This window comes from Harpegnathos saltator, unplaced genomic scaffold (assembly GCF_003227715.2).
Source record: "Harpegnathos saltator strain DR-91 unplaced genomic scaffold, Hsal_v8.6 scaffold626, whole genome shotgun sequence".
Lineage (NCBI taxonomy): Eukaryota > Metazoa > Arthropoda > Insecta > Hymenoptera > Formicidae > Harpegnathos > Harpegnathos saltator.
Genome location: NW_020230456.1, coordinates 97723 through 111138, shown reverse-complemented (window position 1 = coordinate 111138; position 13416 = coordinate 97723). Strand labels below are relative to the sequence as shown.

At 37.8% G+C, this 13416-nt stretch overlaps 3 protein-coding genes across 6 annotated transcripts; 2 read left to right on the top strand and 1 right to left on the bottom strand.

The window, feature by feature from the left end:
* Positions 1 to 3542: 3542 nt before the first annotated feature.
* Positions 3543 to 6197, top strand: LOC105181730 (ubiquitin-conjugating enzyme E2 J1). Of its 2 annotated transcripts, none has more exons than XM_011138698.3 (5): positions 3543 to 4252; positions 4722 to 4927; positions 5035 to 5225; positions 5298 to 5415; positions 5581 to 6197. In XM_011138698.3, exons 1-5 carry the CDS (start codon positions 4216 to 4218, stop codon positions 5827 to 5829), a joined length of 801 nt encoding a protein of 266 aa, XP_011137000.1. In that variant the 5' UTR covers positions 3543 to 4215; the 3' UTR covers positions 5830 to 6197. The 2 variants fall into 2 exon arrangements, with proteins under 2 accessions (XP_011137000.1, XP_011137001.1); XM_011138699.3 differs by lacking the exon at positions 3543 to 4252 and adding an exon at positions 4299 to 4543.
* Positions 6198 to 6855: 658 nt separating this feature from the next.
* Positions 6856 to 10010, bottom strand: LOC105181731 (uncharacterized). 3 transcript variants are annotated; one of them, XM_011138701.3, is made up of 7 exons: positions 9487 to 10004; positions 9094 to 9145; positions 8957 to 9003; positions 8817 to 8850; positions 8605 to 8711; positions 8387 to 8499; positions 6856 to 8320 (listed from the first exon to the last, which is right to left on the bottom strand). In XM_011138701.3, the coding sequence occupies exons 1-7, from the start codon at positions 9540 to 9542 to the stop codon at positions 8055 to 8057; spliced, it is 675 nt and encodes a 224-aa protein (XP_011137003.1). In that variant the 5' UTR covers positions 9543 to 10004; the 3' UTR covers positions 6856 to 8054. The 3 variants fall into 3 exon arrangements, with proteins under 3 accessions (XP_011137003.1, XP_011137002.1, XP_025160342.1); XM_011138700.3 differs by having other exon boundaries at positions 6856 to 8499; positions 9487 to 10010; XM_025304557.1 differs by having other exon boundaries at positions 6856 to 8499; positions 9472 to 10009.
* A 392-nt stretch (positions 10011 to 10402) lies between these two features.
* LOC105181732 (bis(5'-adenosyl)-triphosphatase ENPP4) lies at positions 10403 to 13416 on the top strand. Its single transcript, XM_011138703.3, has 7 exons — positions 10403 to 10901; positions 10990 to 11236; positions 11328 to 11426; positions 11511 to 11874; positions 11977 to 12186; positions 12272 to 12526; positions 12612 to 13416. Exons 1-7 carry the CDS (start codon positions 10789 to 10791, stop codon positions 12734 to 12736), a joined length of 1413 nt encoding a protein of 470 aa, XP_011137005.1. The 5' UTR covers positions 10403 to 10788; the 3' UTR covers positions 12737 to 13416.

Here is a 13416-nt window from a genome sequence, read left to right as displayed (position 1 = left end):
CGAGCTACATTGCATACATTGTTTAGCGCCATTGTGACTCTATCCCCCTTCTTAAGAGAATAAGCATATATATTATATTTGTTTATATATACATAAATACGACACACACACACACACAAAACACACACACACACACAACAAACACACGTATATAGACGCATTGGTACTATTATTATTATCATTATTATGGTTAACGTTACACGGTTCTTATCATTATTGATATCGCGTCTTCACTATTATAATTATCATTGTCGTGTGAAGAGATACGATGAGTAATTATTAAAATAAATAAAAAGGAAATCTTACTTATACATAATTATAAATACGTCATGACGATATATTCGTAACGATTAATTATTACGGTAAAGCATAATGACATTATTATTACTATTATAAATAACACCCTATTCCCATCCGTTGTGAATGTTTACGTTGTTTTATGATATTCAGAATATTCTAAAAATAAAGTCTATAATTTCCACGATCCCTCGTTATCGCAATGTTTCAACTAAAACACTCCCCTCCCCCCCCTCCGAGCCTGTGACGCAACTTGCGCTTGATGAAAGAAACATTTTATGCGGAATCAGTCGCTCGCTCGACGAAAAACTCGCTGGCAGAGATACACTCCGTCCACTGCCGCAATTTGCAAGTGCGAGTCGAAACGATAAGACGTATCTGATGCAGTGCTAAATATGGAATTAGCCCGATAAGATATGCATTATCTATTTTGCAAGTCTACGTTAACGAAATTGCATATTACATAAATAACATAGCGACATTCCTGCTATGAGCACGTAAACGTGCTCATAGCAGGACATTTTAACATGTGGAAAAGTACGCATCAACATTTCGAACTTGGTCGACCAACGGACCGAATGTCGCGAATTCTTTCAAACGCCGCGCGACTTGCTCGAGGCTTTTCGCTCGAGTCGTGATTAGAGTTTCCAATCCCGGATACAATTTAGGATCCCGGGATTTCAGGAATTTTTGGATTCCATCCCGGGATCCCGGGACTAGTCCCGGGATTATATATATGTAAAGAAAGTAGAAATGTGCGAATCAAGAATTTTTCGAATCGAATCGAATCGAATCTCATTTTTTTAATTCGAATTCGAATCGAATCGAATCTATGAAATTTCATTCGAATTCGAATCGAATCGAATCATTAAAAAATTTAACATGACTATTAAACATGCACATAATGATGGAAGGTTTTAATATGAAAGGGGATATTGATATTGTAATATCATCTTAAAGTAAAATATGTATTTAAATATTTAAAGTAATTTATAATTAAGTTATTAATTATAAGTTAAGTTAATTACAAGTTAAGGGTTCAAACATACAGGCCCAGATGTCTCGTTTTGTACTTGATGCATGCAAATATAATGCACGCTAATATATTTGATTCGTAATTGAATCTTCGATTTGAAATTTTCGAATTATTCGGATTCGAATCATAGGGATTCAGATTCGAATCGAATCGAATTACATTAGATTCGATTCGATTCGATTCGAATTCGAATAGTTCGCACATCTCTAAAAGAAAGAAACAAGGAATATTTACAAATAATAGAATTATTTTATTTATAGAATGTTCATAGACTTTTATGAACATTATGACGAACAAAAAGTAAAATTTCAGTAAAAATGAAAGCAACTTACATTAATGATTGCACAAAAACCGTTACAATTAAAAATTAAAGTTTCTGTAATAAAAATAAAAATAATTATTTCTTCTTTTTCACATTGAAAAAGCGACTTTAAAAATAATAAAACATAAATTTTGTTAAAAAATATCTGATCGAGGATCCCGGATTCAAGGATCTGTGTTGCGCCACTTTAACCGCGAGATTTAAAATAGAAAACTCCCTTAATATTTAAAACAGATAAAAATAATACATGGAATTAAATTTAAAATATAAATACACACTTCTCTAGCAAATGCTCTAAAACATCAGTGATAAGTAATAATTATTAAAGTGAAATTTTTGTAAAACGTAAGTATTATATAGACACTAAGCATTAAATTTTGAAATCCCGAAATCTCGGGATTTGTGATGTTGTATCCCGAGTATTTTCGGGAACAAAATTTGACCGGGATCCCGGGATCCCGGGATTGGGAACTCTAGTCGTGATGCAATGACCTCGTACCTTGAGGTTGTCAGAGTCCGAGGAAATTCGTCACACTCGAATCCCGAATGCTTTGGCAACTTTCAAGTTGCTCACGCTCAACAGCTCAATATCGTTATCGTTATCTAGTCGTTGCGCGACTTTGCTAGATTTTGCGCCTGCGCGACGACAACATGACGATATAACGACGCCGTCAGCTACAAAAGAGTCACAGATGCGATCAACCTATTCCGTAAAATTTGTAAAAAAAGTGTCGCGAGACAAGTGAAATTTCTCGGCAATAAGTTCGAGCGAGACAAATATACTTTTTCTCGTTCTAATTCATTGCATCAGCGGTACAGCTTCAAAGAACGGCTTGCCGTTGAATTGTCCTTGAACGCGACCCTGTCCGAAAGCGACGGATTTAGGCGACGCAGACCCGCGGCTGGTAGCGAAGCTAGTGAGGCCGCGGGCCCTCGCGGCCGAGGACGACGACGACGACGATTACAAAAGTATCTAAAACTTTCCGTACTTGATCTTAGCTCAAGCAGCCGAGAAGTGGCAGAACAGTATGAGACTTTTATATTTCTTTTAACCCGCCCTATGTTTTCACGAGCTCTGCAACAATTGTTACGAGACTTCCTGTATATGAGGTGTTGCGAGACAATTTTTACAGAGCTCGTGGAAATATAGACTGGATTGAAATCAATATAAAAATCTCATAGCGGTTTTCGATATTCGTAACAGTTTATTAATGACAGAAATCTGACGAGTAAGCGCGCGCTGAGATGGATGGAAAAGCTTCGCAGAGCCGTCGGGCCACAGCGCGGCCTGATCGATCCAGCAACTATTTTGGCCCCGCGGGGGGGGGGAGGGTAGGTGCGACGAGGTAAAACACGAATAGTCGCGCACCGGCAATAGTTGTTAGCTTGAGTGTTATCTTGAGCGTAGCTATAGCAGTCGACATTATCATCGCGCTTCAATCACCCTTGAGGCCCCTTGGTCAATACGAAAATTTACCCAGGGTTGACCCAGTCTTAATATTACCTCGTCGGTGTTTGTAGTCAAGCGCAAAAGTCAATTTTAGAGCCTCTATTTTCATAAAAGAATATTTAGAGAGCTTTAGGTCGAATTGTCTGTCGCGAAGACGGCAGCAGCGGCACGGCCGGCTGTGAAGTTTTCCAAGGACCCCGAAAAAGCCCCGCGAAAGAAAAGGAGGGCGTACTAGGTGGCGACGGGAGACGCCGTGCGTTCGGGACCTGCATCTTATTTTCGTTCCGAAGAGAGAAAAATATCGAGAGCGCGGTAGTCGTTAGACCGGGAATCGAACCCGGGTCTTTCGCTCGCCGGCCGACTGCTCGAAGAAGCGAATCAAAGAGGCACGACTCGCGAGGCGCTTTCAAATTTCGTGCGGCCGAGCGCGGGGCGCGAGCGCGGAGCGGCGACGCGCACCGAGCGACGTTCTCCACGGGCGCGGGGCGGCCCTTCACGGCGCGTCATATTTAGGACAATGATCCGGCGAAGGGACGGGCTCGCGGACGAAGCGGCGAGGACGTAGCGCGTGCTGTACGCTGCCGTATTCGAAATTCGAAACCCGCCTCGATTCGGCCGTGGCGTGGCGGAGCCATCGTGGCGATACTAATATGCGATGTGCTAGCACCGCTGCTACATGACGTAAGTCACGTCACGGGCGAGTCGGTGCGAGTTCAGTGCGGAATGGGCGGCGGTAAATAGAGACGAGCGAACGCGGCGAGTTCACGTCATATTTTGCGACGCGGCGGCCGCCGCGATCGAGCCACGTCAAAACGCACGCGGGGGACTGTGACCTGAAGAAGTGGCCGGGGAATGGCGAGTCTGACGAGGAAGATGTGAGCGAAACGCATGTTCGAGAATTTATTGTGTCTGCGGCACGAGAGACCGAGACTGAAAGAAAGGGGGAGGGAGAGAACATCAGCCAACGTTTTATCTGTATTCCCACGATTTTTATGAATCTGCCTGTGCCTCGGTGAGAGACGGACGGACAAGAGAGCGGGAGAGAGAGAGAGAGAGAGCGTCAGACGTGGACAGACGGGAAGCGAGAGAGCGGAAGAGCCAGCGTTGAAAATGTCATTTGAGGGGAAATACAACGCGAAGAGCCCAGGTAAGCATCGCCGAGGCTGCGTTGACACGCGAATCTGCGCCGGTGCTTTGTTTTGACCGATCGCACACGACGGCCCGTTCGTGCGTTTCCGAGTCCAGGTAGCTATTGTGCGAGTCCGGCTCTCGCACACCTGTCCTACGACGTTGTCACTCTTCTTCGTCACCGACGTTTGTGCCACCGACGTGATTTGATAAAATGTGATTTTATCTATGCATATCTGCAAGCGTATGTGCGATGAATCTTTGGTTTAATACACGCAAGGAACTCGATTGAAGATTGTCCATAATGAGAGTAAGAATATGCAGTAAAACGTAAAACGGTTTATTATAAAAATAATCGACTATGGTTGATTTATTTCTTACCGCTTACGTCTTATTGCAGATGAGTGCTTAATCCACATGTTTTTCATGCAGCAATAAACATAGATCTTAAGCATTGTATAATGTTATCTTTTCCTTATGTAATACAGCGGTGAAGCGATTAATGAGAGAGGCACAGGAACTACACGAGGCTACCGAAGAGTATTGTGCGTATCCTTTGGAGGATAACTTGTTCGAATGGCATTTCACGGTACAAGGACCACCGTCTACAGATTTTGAAGGTGGTGTATACCATGGGAGGATCCTACTACCACCAGAGTATCCCATGAAGCCACCAAATATCATCTTGTTAACGGTAAGCTTAAATCAAAGTTGAAATATATGGGTCATAATATATACATACACATATGTTTAATACTTGATGATGATATATTGTGACAAGTTGATATTATTTTGATATAGCCAAATGGACGCTTTGAGATCAACAAAAAAATCTGCCTGAGTATTTCTGGCCACCATCCTGAGACGTGGCAACCATCTTGGAGTATTAGAACAGCATTGTTAGCTTTAATAGCTTTTATGCCTACACCAGGAAGTGGTACCATAGGAGCTTTAGATTACAGCACCGAAGAACGACAAAAACTAGCTAAAAAGTAATAATGCTTGCAATCAATATTGCAAGGAAAATGTCGAATGTATTTTTCTAACAAATCCCTATGTTATAGGTCACTGAATTGGCAATGCGATACATGCGGTAAAGTAGTGGACTTGTTGTCCAAGAATTCTGTAAAAAAGCCCATCACCGAGGAAGAAGAAACCATGTTGAAAACCATCGCTCTGAAGGTAAGCGATTGGTCTCGGTTTCCTATAATTTCCCACAGACTCGTTTATATGTCGACATGTATGTTTGCACAATTGGAAAAGTCGGCGAGCACAATTACATCTTAGCGGATTCGCGAAAAGACTTGAGAAAGATAGATGTTTGTGAGAAAATTATTATTATTATAGGCAGACGACTCACCTATTTTGGACACGTTATTTACGGATAGTAACACAGAGAGCGTATCCGAGAGCGAATTACGGCATCGTAACGTGGAGACGAATTTGTCGGAAAACTTAGACCGCCAACAACCTGATATTATTTTAAATCCTGTAGAGACAATGTCTTCTTCGAACGATTTGTTTTGGAGTATACTTATTGCCTGTTTAGTATCGGCGATTATTCTCTTGATACTCCGACGACTATTTCTCGTTTAATTTATTCGTATGTATGTATGTTGTGTTTGCATGTATATACATATATATATATATATACATATATTGCGCATGTATATATGCATACTATATACATATATATATATATAAATATATATATATATATATATGTATGCGTTTGTATATACATGCAATATATATGTATATACATACACCACGCGCGGCGAATGTGATGTTATTAAAACAAGGTAAATTTTATACATGTTTTGTGGATATCGTTTCTAAGCTTACGGAAACAATCGGATTCAAACGATGCACGTATATGTAACATATTGCAGACTATCTGCTTCTCATGAAGAATGTAACACATGGCGAAAGTAAATAAGTATTAATATATGTTAGTACATGTCCACCTTGTTCCTATAAACTGCACTTGTATCTGTTTCATAAATCCTGGAAAGTTCATTTAGTTCATACCACTGAAGCGAAGAGTCTGTTGAGAGACCAAGTCCTCTCGCTCTTGATTAATTTACTATGCGCATATGATTATAATAATTCTAATTATTATAATTTTATATATATATATATATACATATAAAATTTGCTACATGTATATTATATTATACTAGTCGCTTGCTTTCCTTAATGGCGTTAGTGATGAAAAAGAGATTTCTCAAGTGTAAGCACAAAATAAGCATATTATTTCGTTCGATATTAAATTCGATATTATGATGGATGATGGATTGTTTTTTTAATAGAAAATGTAGATGAGCTAAAGTTATATTATATAGTAAAATCTGGTAATTTTGATATCAATAATTTTTAAAGATACTCTGAGCTGCCTATGAATGATTGCTGTATCATTTCTTTTCCGGCAAGTTACATTGCGCGATATCTTAAATCGGCACCGTTTCCTAACAAACGCATACGAAAAACTTTATAACTTTCGTATACTTCATTATACACGTGTATAGCCACTGTAACAAAACTCGATGTATGATACAGCTGATTAGGGAAAGGATTTAGGACAGATTTGGACTAAGTTCAGTTTTTGTATGTACATAGAAATATAATAAAGTAACTATTTATTAAAGCATATAAACATATTACCTCTTAACACTTATTACAGCCCAAATATAATGATGTTCTTCAATTCCACACATTTTCGCGTTTACATTTATCAATCTACAATCTCTTTTTAAATTGATATGACACGTCTCTTCGGGAGTGCTTACTTCTAACATCCGAATATATAAAAAAAAAAGAAAAAAAAACCCAACGTATTTCTTAAACTTGGTGTGTACGTGAGTGTGTAGAGGTCATCTTTAGGTCGTGTACAACAATATAACGGAAATATCTATTAAAATGTATAAAATGTGGATAACATAACTGCAGTTCTAAACAAATTTGTAATTTTTATTATCTACATTAAGGCATCCTACGCGTATTGTTTATATCATAACTGTTTCAGATATTTTTCGCGTGCACTCCACTACGATAAAACAATTCCCTGCTATTTCAGTTTTGTACACTTGCGCTATTTCTCGTATTTTCCCAGTTATTTGATCTGCCGTTTTATGCACTTTAAACTCTGTTCGTATCTTTTAAATTGTAATCTAATGTCACTCTGGAATAGCTTGAAAAGCAGGCAAAGAAAACAATAACACAAGACGGAATGTGCTCAATGTACTAAAAAACTTACAAAGCGTATATCTCGCGATGCGATATATAATCTTACTCTTTAAATAAGTTATTGTCAAACGGAAGCTGCAGATGTGAGCGAAATTAAAAACACCGACGTTGCTAAAGTTCACGATATAAAGTCCAATTAAATGCACAATCGCACTTGTGAGCCGAATATTTAAATTTCAAAATAAGAAATATATATATATATATATGTGTGTGTGTCTCATTTATGTACACGAATTTATTGCACGTATGCAAATACCGTCAAAATATTTATCTCGCAAATTCTATATAGCATTTGGCGTAGGAATTCGTTTCGTATTAAAGATTATTACAAGGTACATCGCAACACAAATACTCGTCCGATCTCCGTGCTCGATTATCTAAATTGTACAGCGTATGTTTTTGAAACGATATAAACGTGTCGCGTTATATTGTTCCAAGAATTGCGTGATATCGAGCCAGTACGATACTTCTTCGCTTTCTCGTTCAAAAGTACAGAGCAGATCTGTAACTTTGCGCGGTAAGTCTTTACGATACAAAAATACAAACAATTCCATTAATTACAATTGAGTCGTTTATCAGCTAGTGTCAGCATTGCTCCATTCGCCCGTCTCTTTCAGCGCTCTGTCTGTCAATCGTTCTATCTCGGTCAGAAGCTGCTCGGTGTCTATATCGACACATACCATGTCTGGCTCAACCGGATCCCATTCTAAACTGTTTGGACTCGAAACACGAGACCAAGGAGATGCTGTCAAGCTAGAGGGCTGGCTATTATTAACTGACGTTTGCGTTAAAGAGCCCTCAGTGTCGCCTTTTTCGTCTTCTATGATCGGCAGAGGCATCCCTGTATGGGTGTACGATATATTAATACATTCGGCATTCCGGAAGATTAAGTGATGGTGAAAATTACCTTCGTGTTCCCACTCGAGATCCAGCGACGATCCCGGAGTGGAGGAAACATACGTCTGCTGTCTTATTAAAGTTCTTGCATCGAGAACTTGAAGCGATGTATCCAATCCCGAACTAATTTACATGATGTCTTATTTTATTACTTACGTACTTATTTTATTATTTACGCAATGCATAATAATCTCAAATGTATAATTAAAGTTGTGCGATGAAATGTACCTTGTAGAAACATCGTTTCTAGAGCTCAATCTGGCATACTTGTTGCCACCTCGTGACCATCCTCCATCTTCCAGTAGTTCCAAAGTTACCGGGACACCGTGTTTTTTCTATAATTCAAATATATCATTGAATAAATTTTTATTGTGATGAAGCATGCAAAATATACGGTACAATGATATGATACAATATTATTACATGTGTATGATATTTACCTTAAGCTTTTTTAAAGAGAGAAACGACAATAAACTACACATCCAGTAAGCATGGTAGTAAAGGTAAAGAAGTAAAGGTAACATTAATATTGTGTGTTATTTACAATTAAAAGTGATAAAACCAAATGAGTACATCTTACCTTTTTGATCCTTTACTTTGGTCTTCATCTCTTTCAGTATCCATGAACTAAGCGCAAAGTAAAAGCGATACTAGAATTATTAATGCCAGCAAAAAAATACAAACTATTTTACAAAAGATACAAATAAATATATATACTTCAACTTGTTCTTCTCCTTGGAAAGACATCCTGGTATGTCTTGGATAGAACCTGTGCCAAAAATAATAAAATTTCCGATAAGTATACGGAGGATAAGCATGTTAGAAATTTGTAATATAACATCTCCAACAAATCAGCAAGGCAGGAGAGTCTGAAGCTACTAGAGCATGTACATACAACTTTGTAAGTATGACGTACGTACACACACACACACACACACGTACGCAACTTAATCATGACACTGTCACTCTCAACTCGTGAGTCATACTCGCAAGCTGACGAATAAAAGTAAAACAATTTTCTCAACAAAACTCGACAGCCAGCACCGTTCTTCGTCGCAGTAATGCTCTAGCAGCCGACGTTTCTCTGTCAAATACCATCAGTGCTCCAACCTGTACGGCAGAGAATCTGTGACTTTCGCAAAGCAGTGGCCGAGACAGGCCCCCATGACCTGTCAACACACGGCGCCTCGCCGTCATCTAACTGATATGGGTGTTCAGATACCAGCGTTTAATTCCACGTGACACGCGATAACGAGTGACTGCGACCCTTCGCTCGGTGCCGCCCGGTGTTGCTGATACCGCGACAGGGCACGACGACTGCGACTCATCGTTTCTGACCGAGGCCAATACCTCCGCGACCAGCGCATCGGAGCGTGCTCACGTCCACGTCAGTGTGCGGGGTGCATCCCTTGGATGTGTGTCTACTGTCTATAGACATATGATGCTTACGGCGAACTTTTAAACGACAGACTCGTCAGTTATTAGCTGGAAGAGACGCTCCTGATGTGTCATCCAGTCTATTTGAAAAATAAAAGTCCTCCTCTAATCTGCCGTTGGCTCGTACTACTTAAGAAAATTAATCCGTCAACTTTGTCGTCGAGTCATACCACCTCCACTCTGCATCGAAGACAATGGCGACTTATAACGGAGACTTTGGTACTAACGAGAATATCCTAATCGAGACTGGATATACTTTTCTCTTTAATATACCCATCAATGTATGAGATACAATCGATAAATTTAAACCTTTGAAGTATATAAAATAATAGATTAATATTAATAGAATATACATTAAGCGGGATTAAGGCCGGTATTCATAGTCGGATCTTATACTCAGGACCGTCTTAAGTTTAACTTCAGATTCTGTACAAATCATTTCATTGGCTATGGGATATCTGGAGGTAAACTTAAGGCGGTCTTACATATAAGACCTGACTGATGAACACCGGCCTAAATGCAGTACCGTACGTAGTACGATTCCAAGATAAAGCAGACGGATCTATAGTTCTAAGTGGTGCGACTCAATGACTGAATAGAGAATCTTTCGTTTTCAAATTATACGACTTAACAGTAAGACAGAACGGGCCTTTTATTCTGAAATAATATAACTCTGCGATTTATCGAGTGCAGTTTTTAATTCTCAGTAGCATGTACATATATGGATTATAAATTTGAATTATCTAATCGTTACGCGCAAGAGCGCTGCCTAGACAAGTCCTCTGTTAACGAGAGATAACGGCGAATGGTGGTGGTCACATGTACTATTTGTCTTTTTCTAAATTTAGCACAACGCATTCGTCCGAGGCAAAGTTTTTGTCCATAAACATGAACGATGTCTTCGTGTGTGTCTCGAAGACGTTAGGGCGATAACATCCACATGACGTTCTCGTGAATCACCGAAGTAACGTCACCATGGTCTCTACAGCCCCATTTGTTTTGTTATTTCTCTTCTTGCTCAACGCTGAAGCCGGTGTACTGAGTGCTGAATATCCAAAGTTACTGGTTGTTTCCTACGATGCGTTCAGGTGTGTATGCAGTATGCGATGCGTCCAAAAATCGGAATGTTATTTGCATTTTATGTTTCTTTTGCTCCAATTTTTTTCTTCTCTGCAGATACGACTATTTCGAAAGAAACTTGACACCGTTCATGAGCCAGTTGAAAGCAAAAGGTACTCATGCGGACTACATGATGAATATCTTTGTCACCAAGACATTTCCCAATCATCACACAATGGCAACAGGATTTTATGCGGAAACACATGGGGTTGTAGATAACGAGTTTTATGATTATTCCACACAAAATATCTCAAAATATTCATATAATCTATTTCATTACAACAAGAATATTCTTCCTATTTGGGTGTGTATAATGCAGTATCATTATCAATACTCTATTTTACATAAGATACATTCATGTATATGATTTATATTTTACTGATTGAATAATCTAGACTATCAATGAAAAAAGTGGCAAAGGTAGACATAGCGGTACAATGATGTGGCCAGGTTCGATATATGAGTATCAAGGTATAACGCCTACTTTTACAAAGGTTAGTGGATATCATTAGATAATATTAGATAATTTATATTCTAAGCTTATTGCATTGAATTATATCAATGACTGTATATTTCAGAAATTCAACATTACAATGTCGTTTGAGGATAGAATTGATACTCTGATATCATGGTTTATACATCCTACGAACCCGATAAACTTTGGTATATTGTATATCGAGGAACCAGATTACCATGGGCATGCCATAGGAATTAATAATCTAGAATTTAATAAAATTCTGCAAAAACTAGACAATATTACAAAATATCTGCATGATAAAATAGATTATTATGGTTTGACTGATCTTAATATAATTCATTTGAGTGACCATGGCATGGCATCTGTTACAATGGAAAGAATAATAAATTTAACAAATTATGTCAACGCTAGTGATTATACTTCAGTGGGGACATCTCCAGGACTGCATATTTTTCCAAATCCTGGTAAGGCTATTTGTGATGCGAAAATCAATGATTTATCATTATCATTATTAAAATCATATCTTTATATCATATATTTCCTTTCAAAATTTTTTTTTTTCTCAGGGAGAGAAGAGCAGATTTATCAAAAATTAAAATCTGCTGCGGAACAGACGAAAACGTTTAAAGTATACAAGAGAGAAGATATCCCAAAAAAGTATCATTACGGTAACAACACTCGTATAGGACCCATTTTTGTTATAGCTGAAGTGGGATATGCATTTCAGAATCTTTATGATACCATAGAAATCTACAAAAGGAGGTTCAACATTACAGGTGATTTTATGTTGTGTTTATCATGTATTTATTTTTATACTCATTGTTGTATTGTTCTTAACATCAAATCATTATTCCCGATTAGTTAACAATCAAACAGAATTTGGATTGCATGGCTACAACAATGAGGATGTACAGATGCATCCGTTCTTTTTTGCAAGCGGGCCCGCCTTCATACCGGGGTGCAAATTAGATCCTTTTAACAATACAGATCTATTTCCTTTATTTTGTAAAATACTTGATTTGGAGTGTCCCGCAGTTAATGGTACTCTATTACATGTAACAAAGTGCCTTAGGACACATTCGACGTATATTGCATCATTTCCATCTAGCATAATCAGTAAGTATATATATGTATCTTATGTGCGGATATATCCTGATAATTGCATACACTTTTTCTAAATTTGTGGTAACATCTGTTTTAGTAACTGCCTCAATTCTTTGTGTATTGACGGTATTAGCGTTATTTATATGGAACATAAAGTATTGGAGGAAACGAGGATCAGGTTTTATCAATATAGAAGAAAGCGAAAATCAATACAGGTTATAAGGTAAATCAATATAGAGAACGAATGTATCGATGAAAATTAATGTATTCTGAATAAGGTTTAGAGATTCCTCATTTTTCTTATGTTAATAATATTATCATCTTGTTGAATTGGCGAAATAAAATGGTAATAACATTTGTACGGACATGACAAGATAATCTTACGTTTCCGGGAATTTGTTCCTTTTTTTGTACCGGATAATATTGCAAAATTATATCGATACACATGACATTGTTTATATTTTTTTTATTAATTTTTAAGTTTTAGGTTTAAGAAATGGAAACTGGAAGTATTGTGTATAATGCATATCATTGTTTCTTGTTTTTTTTTACAATGAAAGTTAAGTATTATTCGAATGTTCTCAGACCTCATATCGGAAACATGTTATTAATTCCTATGTAAATAATTATGTATATTCAGTGATAAAAAGATATTACTTAGAGATTCTTAGGGAGGGGTTCTTAGCGTTAATGCAAATTTTTAGACCTTTTACCGAATATGTAAAAAATTTTTTTAACATGTATAGTAAGAGAACACATACGTAAGCACACGGACGTAGCAAATTTATCAATTTACTAATATCAGTAATATAATATATAACGTAATGTATAATGTAATATATAATATAAGTTTTCTCTATGTATGGATTAATGAGTGCATAATATAGTTAACATTTACCTTC